The sequence below is a fragment of the Lucilia cuprina genome, chromosome 5 (assembly GCF_022045245.1).
Source record: "Lucilia cuprina isolate Lc7/37 chromosome 5, ASM2204524v1, whole genome shotgun sequence".
Taxonomy (NCBI): domain Eukaryota; kingdom Metazoa; phylum Arthropoda; class Insecta; order Diptera; family Calliphoridae; genus Lucilia; species Lucilia cuprina.
In genome coordinates, this window is record NC_060953.1 from 21,163,462 (window position 1) to 21,181,059 (window position 17,598).

The following is a 17,598-nucleotide window of genomic DNA, read 5'->3' on the forward strand; positions in this document are numbered from 1 at the left end:
TTTCTGTAAATTTGATTTTAAGAGCTTCTCAGTTTTGAAACTGATTCGACTTACAGAGCATTTACATGAATGTTTTATGTAATGTAATTTTAATTTGATTTAACACTTTCTACAAAATGTTTAATATGTATATTGCACGTTCCATGTTCTTGAATTAATCACTTTTTTTGAATTTGTTATAAAAAGTATTCCTGTTCTATGTCATTTAAGTAAATTTATCAAAATCCATTCAATAACTTAGGTACATAACATTTAGGAATTAGGAAATTAAGGACATTTAATCCAAATTCGGTTGGCTTTGTCAAATACAGTAGGTTTACATCAGATGCATATAACATTTTGACAATCAAAGCCCTGTTACCACAATTTTAAGAGGGATATACGTGAAATTATAGATAGATTTCTATAATTTGCAACAGGATTTATCAAATTATCTTGAACATTACGATATTTACAAGATTTAATAACATCTGCACGCTAACTATAGAGGTTTAGGTTTTAAAACAAGCTTTATAATATACCTATGTACAATTTTTAATTACCATAACTCCACGAAATATTATTTTTAGAACTTCAGAATCAGGCTCGTGAAATTATTTTAACATTTTTTTGTGTTATAGATCGATGTTCTTTAATTAAAAATTCCTATTATTATTAGAAAACTTACTTAAAACAATCCTAGTATATTCATAAATAATTTATTATTTTAATACATACAACAATTAATGGATTGATTTAATTATACCCTTAACTCTGTGAAACGTTATGTATGAGTTTGTCATTCCGTTTACAGCTTCCTTATAAATAGCGAGTCGATTAAGACATGTCCTTCTGTCTTCTGAAGACTGCAGATATCATTGAATTCCAAATTAAAATCAATCAATAATTGAATAAATTTTCTTTCATTAATGCCCGTAATTTCAACACAGAGAATAAGACATATGTTCAGGGAAAGACCCGATTATTTCGAGCAATGGAGTGATACAGAATTTCATAAAAGATTCCGACTTTCAAAACAAAGTGCAAGGATGGTTTTGGAACGAATTAATTCTAAACTAACAAAGGTAAATTTATTTCTATATTCACTACATGTTGTTGTTGAAGGTATCTTTTAGAAAATCCAATATTTCCCCAAGCCTTCAATTCCTCGTTACACTAAGATTTTATGCAACTGGAAGCTTTCAAATAACTGTGGCCGACTTTGCAGGGGTTCATCAAACTACGGCTAGCAGAATTATTAGAAAAGTTTCTCTGGCAATAAAATCTCTTTATGATGTGTATGTTAAACATCCTTCAACGGAGGAAGAAATTTTGTCCACCCAAACAAAGTTTTATAAAGTGGCCAAATTTCCTAGATGTGTAGAAGCTTTAGACTGCACACACGTAAGATAACGTCTCTAGGTAGAATGTTATTTTCCAATAATGGACATTTCTAAATAGATTATTGAATTGAAGGTGGCGAATTTGCAGAACTTTTTCGTAACCGTAAGGGGGATTATTCGATAAATGTTCAAGCTGTATGTGATGCAAGCTTGCTGTTTACAGATATAGTAGCCCGCTGGCCCGGTTCAACACATGATAATACAATATTTAATAACAGTAGGTTAAAGTTTATGTTCGAATCTGGTACAAGAGACAATCAAATTATACTTGGCGATGGTGGATATGCAGGATACAGTGCATCAACTTATCTTATGATACCTCTCGACAATCCCAGATCTTGTGCTGAAAAATTATACAACGAATCACAGATTCGAACAAGGAATTTAATTGAAAGATGTTTCGGAATTTGGAAGCGCAGATTTCCTATTCTCTCTATGGGATTAAGAGTCAACCTATCAACAACCCAAGATATTATTGCAACGTCGATTTTACATAATATATGCCGTAAAAATGCGGATAGAGTTCCACATTTTGAAACTGTTCAACAACAAGTAGCTTTTGAAGAGAGCATGAGAAGAATTTCACGGAATTATGAATTCAATCGCAATCAAACAAATACTACTAGAAATACACTTATACATTATTTTGGGTCGTTGTAAAATACGTGGATGTTCTTATTATTGAAAATAAAAAGCACATGTTTCTATAAATCAATTCATCCTATCTATCTATCTATCTATCTATCTATCTATCTATCTATCTATCATCTCTCCATTTATCTGACATTAAAGAATTGAATAAGTTTTCATGTGGAGATTTTATTGTCACCACCACCGCGATCTTTTAATCCACAAGTTGAAGCTCCTATTAAAGACAAAAGAATTTCTTCATCCGAGGACAAATTGTTTATTATTGCTGATCCTCCGCCTGTCTTGTAAATCTCTCTTTGGTTATTTCCAATTTTTTTCCGAAGATTTTTTTAAGATCATCATATATAGATCTTAAATTTGAGGCATCACGGGGTGATCTTCCGCCACTTTTGCCCACACTTCAGCTTTTTTTGGTTGCTTACTGCGTCCGTTTTTTGTTTTCAATACTGTTTTATATTGGTATACGAGGTTAATCAATGTTGTTTCTTCCCCTTCACTAAAGTTAGCAGATCTTCACCGACATAATTAATATCGTTAAAATATATATTTAACAACAAATTTTATATGAACACGTAGGTAAAATAAATATTAAAATTTCCAAATGAATTTTACCTATTGGATAAAGAAATCTAATGGGTTATTACACCCGTAGTTATCTATTTGTTGAAATTACAGGCATAATTGTAGTATGTATTAAAATTTTAAATTATTTATGAATATACTGGGATTGTTTTAAATGTATCAAATATAACGATTTTGTAAGTAATTTTTCTAATAAAAATAACACTATAAGAGTTCTTGAACCTCTTTTTAAATATAACTATGGTATATACTAGGGTTGACATTCGTATAAAAATAATTCGACTAATCGAAGAAAAAATTTGGTTTTTCTTCGAACGAATAAAAAAATTTCCAATTTAGAATAAAGAATAATTCGAATAATTTTTGTCGAATAATGGAATATCCGAATAATATTTTAATTTTACGTTTTACCCATATTTGATTATAATATTGAACAAATAAAATTTGTAAAACAAATACTAAATTAAATTAAGTATTTTAATGGATATTTTGATTGAAACAAATCTTTTACTACTTACTGCAATATATAAAAATTTATATTTTGCAATGTTAAAAATATAATGTTTCCTCAGTAGAATCACTTCTAAAGTAATTCTATGTTTTTTAATGTTTGCAATAAGTTAAAGTTTCTAAAAAAACTGTTTATATAGAATTTAGTTACTATACATGTATTTTTAAGCGAAATATGGAATCTTTATATGGAAGTTATGATTGATTAACGGCTGATATAATGTTATAAATAATAATTTACTAAAACAATAGTAGTTCCTTGAAAATTTGTACATTGCGAATTTCATTGCCATCCGCGATTTTATAAGCCAATTATAGTTATGTATTTTTCTGAAGGAAACCTTATATCGTAAACCTTAGATAGAAGACAGATAATGCCCATTTTCAATACACAGAGAAAACAGATTCGTTGTGATAATAAAATTTCTTTCTAATCGAATTCAGTCAGTTCTCACAACTATACCCTAATTCGATTGTAATTATTGTAAAACTCGGTTACTATTATTGAATATATGGTGTACACAACTATTTTTGATTATAATTATTTTGATTATAATTGTAAATTATTTGTATTTACAAGTGAAATATTATTTATTAAAACCAATTTGTGGATTATGTGTATTTTAACATAAATTTAATTTTATATAAAATATTTACAATCTGTATCTGTATAAACTTACAAAACTTATATATAAATTCATTCTATTTTATTTATTTTTATATACGTCAATTAAAATTACCAACATATTGGTTGTGAGCATCGAATTTGGTTCTTTAATCATTATTTAATTTTAAATAAATTATAAAAAAGTTTAAAATTTGAAACAAATTTTAAAAATTTCAGCTGTCTGGTTCGCTTTATCGTGTTTTTTAACAGACAGGACTGCTAAATCGTTCTTTTGTATTATAAATAATATACATTTAATTTTGAAAAAATTAACTTTCATGTTTAAATTTGATGGCCCGAAGTGTTTTTTAACAGTTTAAATGACTTTAAATTTAGATATAGTCATTTTTTTTAAATTTAGATATAGTAAATTTTTTTACATTATTTCATTACTGTAAAAAAAATTGTTAATTATACGAAAATATGTAATCCTATCTAAAATCCCTGTTTAGTCAATTTTCATAGGCATTCCGACACACCAATAATAGTTTAGCCGCCAAGTAATTATTGTAATTGAAATATAATCTTAAGATTGTTAAAATTTTATCAATAAATTTAAAAAATAAAGTTTGTTAATTAATAAATAAAAAAGTTTAACTAAAGGTGCGCTAGAAAAATATCCTCTAGTTTCAGAACTCCAATATTTTTTTTCTTAAATTTAGACGGGCTGTACTATTATTTAGTTCAAAATTTAATTTAAGAAATTTAAACCGGTTTTTAAAAAGCAACAAAACCGAGTTATTCGATATTCGAAAAATCGACATTTAGAAAAACCGACTTAAAAAGCGGAGTCGATCACCCTAGTCAGCTTCCTCTTTGAAATCTACTGAAATATTTAAAATAGGTTGAGAACTAAGTTACTGCTTATAAGTGCATTATTGTACTTAAAACCGTTTTTACCCCTATATTAATATTTTGGAGGCGTTTGGCAAGTTCTATTTATATTTTATTAAATTATTCGAATAAAAACGTTTAGTTGTTATTATTTCAAATAATCAAACAACTTTTAAAATTTAGTCGACTACTCGAATAAAAAAAATATTCGAATCATTTATTCGAATCATTTTTTACACGAATAAATGACAACCCTAATTTTCCATGGATGACAACTATCTGTTTCCTTTCAGCTGAATTCGTGATTCGTAGCGATTACGCAAAATTTTTAGCTCAAAAGAGTGAGCTAATTTAAGCATGGATTCTTATCTTCTAGAGCTTTAATAATAGTTCCTTTTTTATTGGATGATAACTACAACTTTTATAAATACCGCATGGTATAATTTCTTCAAGAAACCTTCATTAAAAACACAATTAACATTATAAATTTACTGTTATTTCATTGCGTTGGAATGTCTCGCGAAAAATGCTCACTTTGGAACCCACTGTGCTATGTTTTTTTATATGATTGTACACAGATACATACATGAGTATGTATGTATGAGTGTATTTTTGTGAATGCTTGATGAAAATAATTGCGTGGAGTATTTTGTAAATTTTTTTGTACAGTATTGTTATTGTGTAAAGATACAAACATACACATTTGCCAAAAATTCCTGATATCTGGAGGCGCAATTAACAATCACGAATATCCCGAAGGTTGTAAATGGCAGTGCACTTTAACAAAAGTAGTAACCATATCACAGCATATCGTGTAAGTAAGGAAGTAAGTATAATGTTCGCAGTACTCGCATTTTATACTTTTTCATCTGTCTCTATCTACCTCCTTTTTAAATTTATAAGATTGTACATTTGTATCATTATTTCTAAAATGCATAAACAGACAAAAGTTCATTATTTAGTAAATGCAATTCGTGAAGAGAATAAACGAATAAGACTATGAGAAGAGACGGACATATATAAATTTAAAATCAGTAAATAAAATTTAAAAAATTGGAAGTATTGTGTTTCGTATGGCAGAATGAATTAAATTTATCCCATTTATAAACCCTTCAACTTTGTGAGCAGGGTATTTAAAGGTTTATTATTCAGTTTTATAATTTTATTGTTCTACCTTATAAAGCATATATTCTGGATTCGATTATGTAACATATGACCCATTTGTCTCTAGAACTCATTTCTCCGAAGACACCAGATACATTCGGGATAAAAATCTTTAACAACTGTATCACATATGCTTTCGAAAAAAAAAAAAAAAAAATTGTTCATAAATAAACTAAGTAAAAATCCATGATAATATTAAAAAAATTAATCAAATGAAACATTTGATTGAAAACTACTCACTTTTATTCATTAACAGCTAGAAAGATATTTAAAAATGTTTAAATTAAAAAAAATGTATTATAATTTTAATTAAATTCTTTAAATTGATGAAATTGTTGTTTGTTTTTATAATTTTTTTATCTTTTAATTGTTTGTTCGTATTTCAGTTATTCATTTTATTTTAATTTTTTTATAAGTACTTTATATCTTTATTCTGAAAACTGTTCATTTAATCCATTTATTACAAGAAGAAAAATGAGGGGTTCAACGTTGTTATCATGTCAGTACTGCTTCAAACTGGATTCGGATAAGATCGGTTGTGTCCCCTAAATCCTGTATACATAAATATAAATATAAATATAAATATAAATATATATATATATATATATATATATATATATATATAATATATATATATATATATATATATATATATATATATATTATATTATATATATATATATATATATATATATATATATATATATATATATATATATATATATATATATTATATATAGAACTTCTGGAAAGCTTGTCTGATAGACTTATTAAAGATTTAAATCCCGAAAATATTTGTGATCTTCAGAATTTGATTTTAACGAATTGACATTTAGAATATATCATATATGGTCGGAAAATTATTAATTATAATTATTTATTGGACAATTTTCATACTAAAAAAATCGATTATTACGAATCCTCATATAAAACGAACTATTTTTTCAGTCCCTCATGTACATTTTCATATAATTTTCCCTCTTTATAACGAACTCCAAAATTATGTTTTGAAATCAAAAGAAAATATTTAGCTTTGTTGGAAAAAATTTAAATTTGTAATGTAAATATTAAATAAATTCATAAATCATAATTTAATATTGTAAAATACCACATTATTTTTGGAACTACAAAAACTTCACACGTCTTATTACGAACTTCGTTTATAACGAACAAATTTGACTGGTCCCTAAAAGTTCGTTATAAACGAGTTTGAGTGTAATCAGTTATTTGAAACATATTAATTAACGGATTTATTATTTTAAGTGAAATTCGGAGTTTTTCAATTATTTGAAAAAAATTTTAAATATTTCGACTATTTATATTTTCAATTTTCAATAAATTTTTACATAAATTAAATTACAAATATTTTTGAAACGAATATTTCGAAAAACTAATACAATATATAAAACTAAGTATGAACAAATCCAATAATTAGAAAATTTCTAAGTTTATAGTATCGAAAATAACTCATTTCTTAAATAAACATTAGTAAGTTTTATAATATGTCTTATATAAATAATTAATTTTTTTGCAATATTCATTTGAAGATGTTTCTAAGAAAAGAAGAAAAAATCAATATTAATTATTTAACATCCCTTAAATACAAAAAATAACAAAATATGAATGTTATTGCAATTGGGGTAGAAGATTATGAATGTGTATTCAAAATCGACATACAGACAGATATGTATGTATGTATGTACATATACAGTTATGTAAACATGTATAGCAAGCACATATATACGCATATTTACGTATTTAAACATACCCTATATATATGTACATACATGTAAGTATGTATTTTATTATTTACTTTCAAAACAAAACATGGTAAAGTACCACATTGCAATCATGTACATTAAAGTGAGTACAAAATTTCGTGTTATACAAGTTGTAGTGTGCGATTGCCTGAGTTCTAGCCAGTAGCAAGCGCCTCCTCCCTTAAGGGCATTCCTTGTTTTTTGTTGTTTTTTTTTTTTGCCTGGATGCTTATAAATGTGTAGATTTGATCAGTAGCAGAAGCGAAAAAAATATACAAGTACACATACATATCTGTGTATGTAGTTGCCTTTGGAACAATATTGCATTAAGGCCAACCCATTGCTAAGTAATGAGTAGCAGAGGTGTGGCTTCCGAAAACATAAATGGCTACGCGAACCAACTTAAATCGTAACTTACGAGTATTGATAACAAACATCGGCACAATAAATAGAAAACCAGTTTGCTTAACAAATTTACATGCTCGCATTTTATTAAGAGAGAAAAGAAATGTGGGATAATAAGAGACTTCGATGTAAAAACTCTCTTAAAAATGCATGTAAAATTGAAATGTACATTTCTTGCCAAGAATTTTCGTTATGTATATGTGTATGTATGTATTTATGTATGTTATTTCAGATCTGATTTCAACAGACAGACGGACAGATATATACATAATATATATATATATATATATATATATATATATATATTATATATAATAATATATATATATATATATTATATATATATATATATATATATATATATATATATATATATATATATATAATATATTATATATATATATATATCGCTAAATAACGGAGATATTTATTTTTTTATGCTTTGTTAAAAAAGTAACAACAACACTGTATATTAGAAAAAGATGTACATGTGTGTATGTAGATGTATTTGGTTTTATTCTGCTGTGTATTTTTTTTGTATGTTTGGATGCTGTTGGCGTCATTGCGTTGTTATTTTTGTTTTTCTGTGTTTTTCGTTATGTATGTTTAGATGTCTGTTGGTTTAGATGCCTTGTGTATTTTGTTTTTTATTTCGTTTAGCGTTGTTGTTGTTCTTTTTGTTTAGCTTTTGATGTAATAATAATGTAGTCGGGAAAAAATTTAAAATTTATAAAAGATGTTTAAAATACACTATGGTGAAGGGTATATAAGATTCGGCACAGCCGAACATAGCACTCTTACTTGTTTTTAAATAATTTATATATTTTGGTCTTTAAATCGCTTTGCGTAATTTTGTATTTTACTAATTGGGTTTGTGACTTAGCAATACATTATGCATGCATACATACAGTTGTGTTCAAAATAATAGGAGTGAAAATTTGAAAATTTTTATATATAAATTTTTTAGTGAAAGATTTACATTTTTAATAAAATATTTTTATAATTTATTTATTTAACATGTTAACTAATTTTTATAACCGTTATTTTGAATGTTGAAGAAATTTATATAAAAAAGTATATATTTTTTTAAATTTATATACAGTATTCGATTTAAGTTCAACTATTTCAAAAAAAAAAACGAAAGCACTTTCATCTAAAATATTATTAAGTAATGTGTGCCTGTACAACATCAGTCATTTTTGTAAAGATTTAATTTAGAATTTGGGTATATGAACCTCCGGAACTTGATGTCCTTCCGACAACGATTTTGAGGGGCTTGATGACACATGTAGTGGCCGTTTATCAACAAATATACAGTAATTTATTCAGAAAGCCTTAAAAGATGTTATACGCTTGGTCTTTTATCGTTTTGCTTTAGAATCAGTAAGTCGTCAACCATGTAATGGCCTACTTTCTATGGAACGAGCTTCCACCAATTTAGAATCAAAAATATTTTTATACGACAACACCGCCATTTTATCAAATTTGTTTATTGGGAATATGAGAGCATATCTTGGACTAATATTAGACCATACCCTTTTTGTCAAGACCCTTCATGAATCATTCATATTATACAATTTCCTTGAAAGTTGGTTAGAGCTTAATATTTTTCGTTTAATAGGCTTCCAATGTATTTTCTGAATTCATTTAGATTTAAAAATATAATTTGTTGTTGTACTCATGCATTAAAAATTCATTCATTTATGAAACCACCTCTAAATGTGTTACTTGGCAAACTTAATGGGTTTCACTATATGCTTTATGGTCTGAAATCAAATTTTTTTAAAAAGATTTGTTTATAAATTAATCTGAACGAACTGAATATTGATCACGATGTTTAATAACTACGATTAGGCTTAGTTTCACTAGTTTAAGGGCGCCCTAATTGGATTAATTTAAAAAAAAAAAATGATAAGCGCTTATGGAAAGCTGTTATATTTTTTGAATGAAATGTTTATTTTTTATGAGAGATTTTTAAATATCTGACTTCCTTAAGTATTAAAAAAGTCTTTTAATGAGATTCCCATGAGAATTTTCATGTTATGTTCGCGATATTTTTATAATTTTCAAGATATTTGAACAGATTTCATTTTCGTCAATTCTGGCATTTTCTTTCAGGATTTTAAAGGAAATAATTGTGAAATGACTTCAAAATCATCTAAATATAACAGCTTTATATCATATTTTATATATTTACTACAAATAAAGGAAATTAATCTAACTTAGGTAAGATAATATACGGTACTCCTATTTTTTTGAACAGTCGTAATCGGATATGGATTTCGAAAAAAGTTAATACCAAAAAAACTAATGAACCTATTTACAAAATGACATTTGTTTTGTATTTTAAACACTTAACAAATAAATTTCGTGAAAAAATATTTGATTTCTTTAAATTTTTCCTTTTTAAATTAAGGTGCACAATTATTTTTCTGTCTCACTCCTATTTTTTTGAACACAGCTGTACATATGTATGTAATTTGTTAAGTGATCTTGTATATATTTTTATTTGCTTAAATAAATGATTATTTTCTTTTTGATTATGTTCCAAATTCTGGTTAACAGATAATTTATCAAACTTGGATTCACCTTTTATATTCTTTTCGCATACAGAAAAATTGTCGCGATACTTATGATCAATATGTATAAAACATATTGTTTTTGGCCAAAACTATAAAAATAATTTTTTTACATTGAACATGTATTATGTATTAATTAGCGATAACATTACATAATTTTTTCGCGTTTTTAACTCTCTAATGACCAACTAGTATACCCTGGGTGCTTCGCTAACCTAACTGAAATTAAATACATATGCACACACTTTCATAGAAAATTAAAATTGATTAAACATTTTTTTAATGTATCAGTTTTATACGTTCAATATCACGTGATTAAATTCGCATTCAGTAAGAAGATTGTATTTTTAGTTTCATTCATTTATCTTTCACATTATAGAAAAGTACTATAAAATAACTTTAATAGATTATCATTTAATCAAAAATTTTATGTTTCTGTGTTCAATATTAAATACAATTCAAAAAATATAATTTTAATAAATGAAAAAGTACCAAAAGTCCGTTTCAGTAGATTCTCATTCACTAAGGACCCTTCATTTTAAATTTTATTTTCAATATCTATGTTTAATATCGTAAAAATATCAAAAAGCACCATCGGAAATACGAAAAAATTCAAAAATCTCTTTCAATAAATTCTCATTTAATAAGGACCGTGTGTTCCGATTAACTATCTAAAAGGTAGTATTTGAAGAAGAGAAAAGTACCAAATAGTTCCAACTTACAGAATATTATACATTCAATGACATTTATGTTAAAATTATGTTCCTAGGTTGAATATTTTAGAAAATTAAAAAAGTGCCATTTATGAAATAAAAAGTACTAAAAAGTTCTCTCTTAAAGAATCTTATTCAATGAGGACCATGTATGTTTAATAATCATATTTTTCATCTTTTCGCTTAGAAATATACTTTTCCGAGAATTAAGTTTACAAAATATTCCGTATTTAAATCTATATATCACAGATAATACTCAAACGATTCTAATCTGCATTCATTTGTTCCAGAAAAATAGTGCTTTACTAGGATTTGGTTTTTATAGGCTTTAGTACTCGAATTCACAAATAATATTCTAACAGCTTATTCTGTGTGAGTAAATAAACGACTTTTTCAAATTTTAAAAAAATTGGCTCAATGTGTTTGAATAAAGTTAATTTTCCCGTTTTTCCCCGTTTGGTACTTTTTTAGCCCTGTGAAATGCAAAAGATTTATTACGATAAATATTACAGAGCTAATCCTTTATTTAATAAGAATAATTCAATAAACCGAAAAAGTTTTCTTAGTGTGCTAAAAAAGTACCATAAATAAAGTTTTCTCTCTTTTACACCCAAAAAGGACTGAATTTTAAAAAAGTACGAAACAGGTTTCTCATAATTTTGGAAGATGTTACCAAATTATATATAAAAATTTTATTATATTAATTAGTTCAAAAGTTATAAAGGGCCAAAAAAGGTACCAAAATCCCCTATGTTTCACATTTTTACCCCTTAAAAGTACGAATTTCAAAAAAGTACCAGACACCCATCTGCTCATTTTAAGAGTAGATACAGGTGCATTTAAAATTTTTCTTGTATAACTAATATTGTGTAAGATAATCCGTTTTCCCCCTTTTTACCGTAACTGTACAAATATCCAAAAATCCCTCCTTAGTGGATCTACATAACCAAAAACTCATCTACCATATAGTAGTACATATAGGCGAAACTGAAGCGGTTTTCAAAGAAAAATTTTTATTCTCTTCACACAGACGAGCTCTGAGAGAATAAAACAAAATTGTGAGAAATAAACTTACTCACTAAACATCAAATTTTCTTCGCAAAATTGCGAGGATATTAGCACTTATTAGTTTTTCTTATCACTAAACTTAATGTTTATTATTTTTTTGAACACTTTTCATTAATTTAAAACCCCAAAATTAATTTATATTTTGCAAACGAAAAAAAAAATATTATTTATTCTTTGACATTTCATTTTAATTAAAACTTAAACAAGAATATTTGTACATTTTCGTATTGAAAATTAAAGAAGTATTTTCATTTTGCATTAGTGCAGAAAAAGTTACGAAAAGACGTGTTTATAATAATTTTTAAGATAAAATATCTTTTCCAAAAAATAATTAACTATAAATAAAATTCCATTATCAACACCAAAAATAACGTCAAAAAAATACATTTTTTATTTGCCACCTTTTAAACAACTGCGTTTATTTGTGTGCTTCTACTAATACATTCTCACCAGTTAGGTCTTTGACAGGGGACTTAGGTCCTTGGCAATTACTTTCGCCTACATACTACCATATGACATCTACCGTCATGAAATTGACGGTATATATTATATATATATATATATATATATTATATATATATATATATATATATATATATATATATATATATATATATATATATAATATATATATATATATATATATAATATATATATATATATATATATTATATATATATATATATATATATATATATATATATATATATATAATATATATATATATATATATATATATATTCATATATATATATAATATATATATATATATATATATATATATATATATATATATATATGAAGAAGAAACTATGTTTCTGTAGTTATTAATATTAAACGTATAAATTCCAATACCATATAAATACGAACATTTTATATTTCATATAATCGTTACTGAACCATTAGCCTCGTTCTTCTTATATGACGATAATAACTGAAATCATGGGTCTCATACTGTAAGTATAAGGCTTTGACACAAAGTTTCACATATTCTCATACCACGACACAATCGTCAGATATCATTCTGCTAGAACATTTGTGGGAGTAGTTTGATAGTCGAGCAAAAAGTGGCCAAAACATTTACAAAAAAAATCAAAACATTGAAACTGGGATAACCAATTTTAAAGTGCTTTCTGTGACATTAATTTTGTTCTGCAGTTTTTTTTACGCTACACCACTATAGTGGGGAGCTTATTATACGTTTGTGCTGATGTTTGTAACACACAAAAATATTGGTCCTATACTCACCTTAAAGTATACCGATCGATTCAGAATAATTTTTTGAGTCGATTAAGACATGTCCATCCGTCTGTCCATGTAAACCATGTGCGCAAGTTACATGCCGCAATTTTCAAGATAAATTGATGAAATTTGGTCAAGCACAGGGACAAAGACTATTGAAAATGGTTGAAATCGGTCCATTATTTCACCTAGCCCTCATACAACCGTACCTTCCGATTTGGGCTTTTTATGCCATAATTACGTCAAATATACTATTATATATCTAAAAATTGGCACAAATTAGTTTTATATTAGTATAAATGACACTGAAGATTTTCGTAATGATCAGCCCTTATTTGACCCTAGCTCCCATACAAAACCCCTTTCAAAAACTGTCTTAAACGTCTAAAATTGAATTGTAACAATTTATATCGCATTGAAACTCAACAAAACATTTAAAATAAAAAATTATACCCTTTTCCCAAATTTAATGAGTGTCGGCCCATGTTTGACCTATATTCTATATAAAGCCTCATTTAGAAAATTTTGTTTTTTTATCCATAAATTGCATTAAGTTTAAGACATTTGAAAAAACTGGACCATTAACCAAATAAGCTTGACAATAAACACCTCTGTATACAATTTAGATAATTTTATTTCAAATTTTCCATGCCTGCATCAAAAACACATATATAAAATTAAGAGAAGTTTTTCAAACATTTCAACTCTCTTTATTGTAATAAAATTTGTTCTCTGCATTAAAAGCAAATAAAAAAGGAAAAGAAAAAAGAGCAAATAAATATCTGCGAGGTATGTATCTCATCGTTCTTATTTAAAACTTTTTTGTTGTTTTCAACAAAAGCAACCACCACCATAACCACCACCAGAGAAATAGTTCGGGTTGGGTAGTAGTTGGCATGTCAGTCTTTAGGATTTTGTTGTATTGTTAAAATCCGGCGATATGTATGTACTAGTGTGAGTTTGTTTATGTTTGTCCGCTCAGCAGCCAGAAAACAATGCATACAGCATTTACTTACATACCCTGAAGGTTTTTATGTCCAACCAGAAAACTGAGCTTCAGTCGAAAACTACCGTCTGTGGCTGCGCAAGGGCATTTCGTTTACGGGTCGTACCATCATTTGTGTCTATTAAATCAGTAAAATAAAATCAAATAAATTTAAACAAAATACAAGAAAAAAAGACTTACTAAAATGTTCTTTGACTTGTCATCGAATCAAAAAATATAAAGTGTTTAAAATTAAATTAACAAATATACCTTCGAAGGGAATTTAAATACCTTTTTAGTATCCAGTGCGACGAATATACATACAATTTTATATATTTTGAATACAAAACATCTCATGGATACACACATACGCAGTCAAATCTAAACAAAAACACACTACAATTGTATACACATGCATTGTTGCCTTATTACAACCAATCTGTGACAATTTCCGTCAAAATTTTCATACATATGTACATAAGTCGCGCGTACCTGTTTAATCATTACTGTGTGTGACATATATAAATTAATTTGTAATCTACATAAGTCATAATAATACTTCATAATGATTCATACAAATATCTAATATTTTTTTTACGAACGATTTATTATGAATTTTATATAGTATTCGTAAAAAAACAATCGAATATGATGTTGTGATATTTTGAATAAAAAACAACTATAATAATAATTTTAAAAATACTCGTACAAATACCATTTAGAAAAAAACGTAGCAACAATTGCATATATGAAACCAAAAAATACATAAATAAAGAAAGAAATTTACGGATTTTATTGATTATTCCTTTAGCAAGCCAATCAATACATTGATTATTAAATTCATTTGATCATCAAAGGTTAAACAACTAATTCAATTCAAATGCACATCCTACACCGAACTAATGATCATCAATTTGAGGATCAAAAATTTATGATGGTAAGTTTCTATCAATCTTACACTTTTTTACGTTTGCTCAAGACGGATATGAAAAAAGTTCCGGCGCTCAGAGTTTTAAGAGTTAAATTCTGTTTTTTTACTTATTTTTCTTTTTTCCCATTTTTATATTTTGTATGAAAAATTTTCGATTTGGGGAGGGGGTAGGGTTTGGTTAATTTCCCTTTTTCTTCCTATGGATCCGCGCCTGCTTTAAGATGACATAACAGATTTTATCAACAAAGATGACTTCTCTTTATTATAACGTCTCAATATTGATAAAAACTTGGATTTTCTTTTTTTAATTTTAATTTTTTAATTTTATCACACAAAATAACAATATATTGATAGACGACCTTTGGCTCTGCGCAAGTTTTTAGGAATGCTACTAAAACCGACTTCTTTCATAATTTGTTTTTTTTTTTTGGAAACTTATTTCATTTTGAAATTAGGAATTTGTTTTATGTGAAATAAATCTTCAAAAATGGGCTATTATTTCATTTTAATTTAGGGAGTTTTCATTTCGTCAGGGGTCTTTTCCATTTTTATATTGGGGATTTATTTCATAATGAAATATGTATCCAGACGTCCCCAGACATAACAAGAAGATTTGCTGCAGTAGCAACATATTTTTGCTTTAAAAGTGCAAATTTTCACGTTGATTATGAAATTTTTAACTTTAAGGAAGAAATTAAACCTAAAGCCACGCAAAAAATTAATAAACTTGATAATATTCGCTATGGGAGCTAGGGACATAACCAGTGATTGTTTACAGAATAGTTCGATTTGAGGGATATAAGCCCTATACGATCTTTGTGGTTTTACCCACCGTTAATTAATCCAAGAGACCTTGTCTGTAGTCGATGTTTAATATCTTCCGATATGTTATGTGTCTGGGCATGTGTATGCTTTCCAATGTGCCTAGTATACATTTTAATGTGTCTCATAACTGGCCAGTTCAAGTATTACGACATCGTCTGCAGATGATATAGGTTTAAGAGCGAATTGCGTTAATTTTACATTAAATTAATAAAATATTATAAATTAAATAATTTGCATGTTGTTCACATTTGTTTACACATATTAAGTTAATGTTAATAGAAAAATTACAACTCATTACCAAGTCATGTAAGAAATAACCACATTACCTACAATAATGATTACCAAATTTAAAAATATTTCACAGGGAACATTCCTGTAAATAAAAGCTATTAAATTTTATAGCAAAATCAATATTTGTGTCAAATTATATATGGATGTCATTTGGTAATGAGAAATATGCGTTTAGACGATTTTCGGAAGAAGACCTTATATGCGAGCTACGTTCAATTATGAACCGATTCTAAAAACATTTTAAAATAAATTTTTCTTTTCAAAAGTAATATGAGTGCCATATTTTATATGGATATATTTATTTGATAATGATTTATGTGCGCTAAAGTGATTTTCGGGAGGAGAAAAATTATGCAACATCATTTATGTAAAACCAATATTTTTGAAAAATTTTGTATGCATGAGTAAAATGCGTTTAGGTGATTTTTTGAATTGGACGTTTTATGGGAGTTACGACCTGAATAAAAAAAAACAATGTTTGAGCTAAATTTTTTAAGGTTATAATTTTTTAGAATAAGTTGTGTGCGTTTAAGTGAATTTCTGAAGGGGACCTTATATAGGAGCTACTACCAATAATGGACCGCTTCAGAATATTTTTCCTATATATAAATTGACATACAAATTTTTATGCAAAATTTTAAGATATCGTCATTCTAACCGAAGCCATTTCTAATTGAAATAAATTTTTATGAAATTATGTATCGATTCTGCCAGTTTCCAGCAGGAATCAAGATTTCCTATAGAAACAAATGTGTTCTAATTTTTATAATATTCTATTGCATAGAATGTGTAAAAAAACTTAATTTTTTCTGAGATTTAAAAAAATTTTGATTTCCTTTTCATCCTCGAAAAAAAATTTTCGACATTTTTTAAATAAATAAAAATAAGTACACTTGGATTTGTCAAAAATGTTTGCCACACATAAGTCAATAATTTCAACTAGTTTTCTATAGACCCACTCACTTTTTGGACTAAGAATGTTTTGTATATAAAAATATTGGTCAGAAAT

The 17,598-nt window shown here is 26.6% G+C and overlaps 1 protein-coding gene across 3 annotated transcripts in view; it reads left to right on the top strand.

The window, feature by feature from the left end:
- The window catches only part of LOC111679057 (transcription factor AP-2-epsilon), a 148,711-nt gene that overhangs the window by 80,495 nt on the left and 50,618 nt on the right, over nucleotides 1–17,598 (top strand). The window contains exon 1 of one of the 3 annotated variants that reach the window (XM_023440555.2): nucleotides 14,573–15,479. The exons of 1 other annotated variant lie outside the window; for it this stretch is intronic. In XM_023440555.2, coding sequence (XP_023296323.1) covers nucleotides 15,423–15,479 — 57 coding nt within the window. In that variant the 5' untranslated portion in view covers nucleotides 14,573–15,422. Of the gene's footprint in view, nucleotides 1–14,572; nucleotides 15,480–17,598 lie in introns of those variants that run through there. One more of the 3 variants, XM_023440547.2, reaches the window with a different exon arrangement.